Source organism: Xenopus tropicalis, chromosome 5 (genome assembly GCF_000004195.4).
Source record: "Xenopus tropicalis strain Nigerian chromosome 5, UCB_Xtro_10.0, whole genome shotgun sequence".
NCBI classification, from domain to species: domain Eukaryota; kingdom Metazoa; phylum Chordata; class Amphibia; order Anura; family Pipidae; genus Xenopus; species Xenopus tropicalis.
In genome coordinates, this window is record NC_030681.2 from 8,255,961 (window position 1) to 8,262,898 (window position 6,938).

A 6,938-nucleotide genomic window follows, 5' to 3' on the forward strand; every position below is an offset into this window, starting at 1 on the left:
CCTAATGTACTATAATCCTTTACACTTAGAGAAAGACCCATGTCCTTTATTCACACAGATCTGTAACCTGTAACAGCAGAACCGCCCAATATAACACATTATCCTCCTACTGGGATGGAGCTACACCCCCGCCCCCCTTCCTCTCCAACTCACCTCCTGATCTTCCTTAACTTACTTTTCTGTTGCAAAAAGTTAATAATTAAGTAAATAATTGATATATATTAATATCATATCTATCTATCTATTTATCTGCCTATCACATATCTATCAATCAAATAACTTCCTTTATCACAATCTATCTATTTTTATATCTATACCAGTGTATCTATCTATATAATCTGTCTATCATCTATTTCCCAGTGTTTCTTTGTTTCCTCCGTCTGTATCAATCATATATATTCCTTTATCACAATCTATCTATCTATCTCATATCTATCAACCATATATCTTCCTTTATCACAATATATCTATAGGTATCATCTATCTATTTCCCAATGTTCCTTTGTTTCCTATGTCTGTATCAATCATATATATTCCTTTATCACAATGTATCTATCTATCTATCTAGTTATCTATCTATCTATCTATCTATCTAGTTATCTATCTATCATCTATCTTGTCTGTCTATCTATCTATCTATCTATCTATCATCTATCTATCTATTTATCTCTATCTATCTATATCTATCTATCTATCTATCATCTATCATCTATCTATCTATTTATCTCTATCTATCTATCTATCTATCATCTATCTATCTATCATCTATCTATCTATCATCTATATTGTCTATCTATCTATCTATCTATCTATCTATCTATCATCTATCTATCTATCTATCTATCATCTATCTTGTCTATCTATCTATCTATCTATCATCTATTTCCCAGTGTTTCCTTGTTTCCTCTGTCTGTATCAATCATATATATATTCCTTTATAAATCTAGTCCATCTATCAGTCTATATTCCATCTGTCAGTCCAGTCATCCATATATATCTATTATCTATCTGTTTATGTTTATAGTGATCCCTGACATTAATTAAATTAACTCTATTCAGCACTATACACATAAGCCAGACAGTGGCATCTCCATAAAACTCACTGACATAACTTTATAGTGAACACAACATATCTGGATTGTAAGCTCTTTTGTACGGAATCTGCAAGAAACTTATATTCATGTCATTATATGTCCTAATGTCCAATATATTACTTATATTAATGTCTGTTACCCTTTGTAAAAACCCTACTGCTATACTGTCATACACTTGGTAATCAAAGAACACATAGGGCACTATTAGGACTGTAAATAAGGAATATAGGGCATATTGATGTATTTTCCTTATAACTAGGTTGCTACATAATATTATTTATTTAATCAAGAAATAGTTATGTCTGTGCAGCTTGTTACATTGTATAAAGCTTCTGGATACATGTAATAACCATAAAACACATACAAAGTGTCATGGTGCAATATGCTGTATGTTTATGTTTAAATAAATGCAATTCTATAATGCCAGCTCTATATAGAAACTATATTGTTCAAATTCAAAGTAAACTAGATATAAATTATATTAAATAAATTAGGACAATACTAGAAACTTTATATATATTTAACTGGACTTCAATATTTATATGGTAACTATGTATGAGATATTAAGGTAACTAGTGTATTAGTAGTCTGGGGGGGGGGAGAAGAAAGGCACAGAAAGTGTCAGTCTCCTAATGGGAGTGTTGCAGCGCTTTTGTCTGAGCGACACAACTTCGTTTGCATTATTGGCTCAGCCCAGCGGGGGGTGAGGGGGCTGCTATATAAGGGCCAGGGATTTAGGGCTTTTACAACAGAACCTTGAGGGAAGGAAGGAGTGAAAGGCACTTGCACCCTGATCACTGTCACAGCAAGATGGGTGTCACTAGCACATGTCTCTGCCTGATCCTCAGCACCCTGTGCCTGGCTGCCAGCAGCGCCTTCAGCCCCGACCATATCCGAGATGCTCTGCTCAGAAAACTCAACCTCCAGGAGCCCCCCAAGCTGGAGAAAAGGGACGTGGAGAAGCTGCTGATCCCCAGGCACATCCAAGCCAAGTACATGTCTATGCTTCATACTCACAGGGAGAGGAAGAGGAGATCCCTGCCCAGCTTGGCCGGCATCCTCAGGGGCATCTCTGGCAATGCAGGTATGCCGAGTCCTATTCACGACTTGCTCATTGTAACCTTGGGATAGGACGTTACTGCGGTCGCGGCGACTGTACCCCGATTTATTCTGTATTGCCGGGTACCTGTGTGTCAGTCTGGAATGCAGGGAGTTTCCAGACAGGGGGCTATTGATAGTCTGGGGCATTAGTGGATTGCGCAGCTGGGTGAATGTGGCATTTTGATATTTCGACCTCTTGATGTGCACTTTTTGTGTATATGGGGATTTATTCTAATTGACCCTTTCATGTCTGGGTTCCTGCTGCCTGGAAGTCCCCAGTTGTTATGCTAATGGCCCAACTTGGCCGCTCCACCCTGACTGGCTGGGGATCCCGGACCTAGACACGTCATCCATAATAATAATAATTTTAGCAATAATAATAATAATCTTTATTCCATCATTTAGATATTGCCGGGGAGATTGTGTATTCAGACTCCAGCAAGCAAACCTTGGTGTTTGGAATGGAGTCCCGAATCCCAGAGAACAGTGAGGTGACTATGGCTGAACTCAAGCTCTTCAAGAAACCCCCCCAAATCATGAACGTCCCAGAGAGGAGATTCCACCGACCGGTCAATAACGCCAGAGTCAGTGTGTACTATGTGGAGATGCTCACAGATGGGACCAACAGAACCTCCCTGGTGGACTCTAGGTAGGTCAGACCAACCGGCTACACAGTCACCTGTTCGCTGCTATAGCCAGAGCCATAGGGAGGGATTATTAGCGCTTATCTTGGAAATCTCTCTTTGTGATTCTATGATGCTGATTAGTAAAGTCAGTGATCCTCTCAACCAGCAAGAATAGAAAGAACAGAGGGGTTTCACCCAGTAACTTCATAATAAATGTGAAAAAATCAGTGGTTTATTTTTTTTACATTTATTTTGAAGTCCCTGAGTGCCTCTCTGCATCATTATATACATTACTTTTTGTAAAAAAATTTTTACTTTGGCTTCCTGACTATCTATCTATCATCTATCTATCATCTATCTATCTATCTATCTATCATCATCTATCATTTCTCTCTATCTCTCCATCTGTCTATCTATCTATCTGTCATCATATCTATTATCTATCTATCATCTATCTATCATCTATCTATCTATCATCTATCTATCTATCTATCTATCTATCTATCTATCTATCATCATCTTTCTCTATCTCTCCATCTATCTATCTATCTATCTATCTATCTATCTATCTATCATCTATCTATCTATCATCATCTTTCTCTCTCTCTCTATCTCTCCATCTATCTATCTATCTATCATCTATCTATCTATCATCTATCTATCTATCTATCTATCTATCTATCATCATCTTTCTCTCTCTCTCTATCTATCTATCTATCTATCTATCTATCTATCTATCTATCATCATCTTTCTCTCTCTATCTATCTATCTATCTATCTATCTATCATCTATCTATCTATCTATCTATCTATCTATCTATCTATCTATCATCTCTCTCTCTCTCTCTCTCTCTCTCTCTCTCTCTCTCTCTCTATCATCTATCTATCATCTATCTATCATCTATTTATCTATCTATCATCTATTTATCTATCTATCATCTATCTATCTCTCTATCTATCTATCTATCTATCTATCTATCTATCTATCATCTATCTATCTCTCCATCTATCTATCTATCTATCTATCTATCTATCTATCTATCTATCTATCTATCTATGTATCTATCTATCTATCTATCTATCTATCTTTCTCTCCATCTATCTATCTATCTATCTATCTATCTATCTATCTATCTATCCAATATAATATGTATTTCCAATTCCTTCCTTCTATAATCTTGCATATAGAATGCCCAGATACATAAACATGGTGACTATAATGCTAATAGGACTAACACCTTCCCGTTTATGTTTGCAGGCTTGTGCCCATCATGGAGTCGGGCTGGAGGAGCTTTGACGTGACCCAGGCTGTGCAGTACTGGACAAGGAGCGGGGGGCAGTCACCGATGCACTTAGAGATCCGGGTGGATGGGGAGCGACATGGAAGTCATGCGTCTGAGATGGCAAAGTTGGTTCGTTTCACCACCCAGAGCGCTTCGGATAACTCTCTGGGGAAACCAGAACTTGTTCTATACACACTCAACCTGGATGAGCATGGGTAAGTGTATCCTTAGTTACTCGGAGCCCTTTAGGATTTGCCATACAGTTGACCAGACTAGGAATGTTCTTTACTAAGGGCTAGGCCATGGCGCCTCCTAGCTTCCAAACTAGTCATGAGTTTCTTAATAACCCCCTGTTTGTATTAATGTATTCTACTGTACAGCGCTGCGTACATAAGTAGCACTTTATAAAGATATACATACATACATACAATAGCCTTAATACCAATATACATTTACTATTTCCTTGTTCTAAACCAATTTCTCTTTGTACGTTCAGGGCCCGCGGCGACTGCTCGGCATCAGGTGCCCAAAAAGACCACATCTGCTGCAGGGAGGAACATTTCATTAACTTCCGGGAGCTTACCTGGACACAGTACTGGATTATAGAACCGGCGGGATACAACGCGTTTCACTGCACAGGAAGTTGCAAGCAACCCAAGTTCCCCTTGTCCCATTATCACTATGGGCAGCGAACGTGCGCTGTGGTGGAAAGCGCCCCGCTGCCCGTCATGTACCTGGTCAAAAAGGGCGACTACACGGAAATCGAAGTGGCGGAATTCCCCAATATGATAGTTGAAAAATGCGGTTGCACCATGGACAATATCGCTATCATATGATTGGTGGTGTGTGTAGTACTTGCAAATGTGCTCTTAGTAACCAGGCAGGGGCCCATTATATAAAGTGGCACCTTTGGGCCCCTCCAGCTGTCAAGAGGGTGCTGGGAGTTGTGCTTTAACACCAACTGAAGGGATGCAGTTTGGGCAAACTGATGTAATGCGTTAGTATTGCCACTTTTCCCTACTATCACCATCATGCCCTACTACTATAGTAACTACTATAGGTGCAGCTGCACGTTCAGACTTTTTCTGCTTAAACGAGACGTGCAGTCGCCCCTGTTTGCACCCACCCCGAGGCAGCTCTGTCAGTAACCGAACCGTAAGCCCACGGTTTTACCCAGCGCAAAATCTTACCGCTCCCCCCGGGAGTTTGTAAAAAAAAAAAAGCAGCGACGATTTACAATCTTAGTAATGTCTGTGGCAGAACGATAGAAGCATTTAGAGAAGCACTTACCTGTAAATAGACTGATATAGATATTTATCTCTTGTTGACCCAGCCAACACTGCGGCGTGGAGATGGCTCATAAAATATGAATTAATGACGGAGGTATTTCTATTGGAAGATCGTTTCAGCATCATTTTTCAATTCTATATATATATATATATAATGGAAAGTTTAATCAAACAATAAAGTTTGTGATGAAATTATTCAGGTTCTGCCTTGTGTCTGTATTGAGAAATATAAGCAGGGTCTCTTCTTCCATTGCTTTTTTTTTAATTATTTATACATATGGGTAGGGGGTGCCATAGTGTTTCCCTTAGACAGTACAGTATGGGGGTACAGCTTATTGTGTGCCCAGAACATTCCTTCTCTGTATATTTGTATTTATACATATGGGTAGGAGGTGCCATAGTGTTTCCCTTAGACAGTACAGTATGGGGGTACAGCTTATTGTGTGCCCAGAACATTCCTTCTCTGTATATTTGTATTTATACATATGGGTAGGGGGTGCCATAGTGTTTCCCTTAGACAGTACAGTATGGGGGTACAGCTTATTGTGTGCCCAGAACATTCCTTCTCTGTATATTTGTATTTATACATATGGGTAGGGGGTGCCATAGTGTTTCCCTTAGACAGTACAGTATGGGGGTACAGCTTATTGTGTGCCCAGAACATTCCTTCTCTGTATATTTGTATTTATACATATGGGTAGGGGGTGCCATAGTGTTTCCCTTAGACAGTACAGTATGGGGGTACAGCTTATTGTGTGCCCAGAACATTCCTTCTCTGTATATTTGTATTTATACATATGGGTAGGGGGTGCCATAGTGTTTCCCTTAGACAGTACAGTATGGGGGTACAGCTTATTGTGTGCCCAGAACATTCCTTCTCTGTATATTTGTATTTATACATATGGGTAGGAGGTGCCATAATGTTTCCCTTAGACAGTACAGTATGGGGGTACAGCTTATTGTGTGCCCAGAACATTCCCTCTCTGTATATTTGTATTTATACATATGGGTAGGGGGTGCCATAGTGTTTCCCTTAGACCAGTGTTCCCCAACCAGTGGCTCGTGAGCAACATGTTGCTCCCCAATCCCTTGGATGTTGCTCCCAGTGGCCTCAGAGCAGGTAGTTATTTTTGAATTTCTGGTAAGGAGGCAAGCTTTTGGTTGCATAAAAACCAAGTATAATACCAAACAGAGCCTTCTGTAGGCTGCCAGTCTACATAGGGGCTATTAAGTAGCCAATTATAGCTCTTATTGCTACTCCTAGAAATCTTTTTCATGATTGTGTTGCTCCCCAACACTTTTTCCATTTAAATGTTGCTCACAGGTGTAAAAGGTTGGGGATCCCTGCCTTAGACAGTACAGTATGGGGGCACAGCTTATTGTGTGCCCAGAACATTCCTTCTCTGTATATTTGTATTTATACATATGGGAGGGAGGTGCCATAGTGTTTCCCTTAGACAGTACAGTATGGGGGTACAGCTTATTGTGTGCCCAGAACATTCCTTCTCTGTATATTTGTATTTATACATATGGGAGGGAGGTGCC

General features: G+C 39.7%; 1 protein-coding gene across 1 annotated transcript; it reads left to right on the forward strand.

Moving 5' to 3' along the window:
• Window positions 1–1,854: 1,854 nt before the first annotated feature.
• lefty (left-right determination factor) lies at window positions 1,855–5,588 on the forward strand. The gene is given in 4 exon segments (NM_001130253.1): window positions 1,855–2,178; window positions 2,601–2,844; window positions 4,080–4,319; window positions 4,601–5,588. Coding segments are annotated over 4 exon segments (1,098 nt in total). The 5' UTR covers window positions 1,855–1,904; the 3' UTR covers window positions 4,941–5,588.
• Window positions 5,589–6,938: the final 1,350 nt, after the last annotated feature.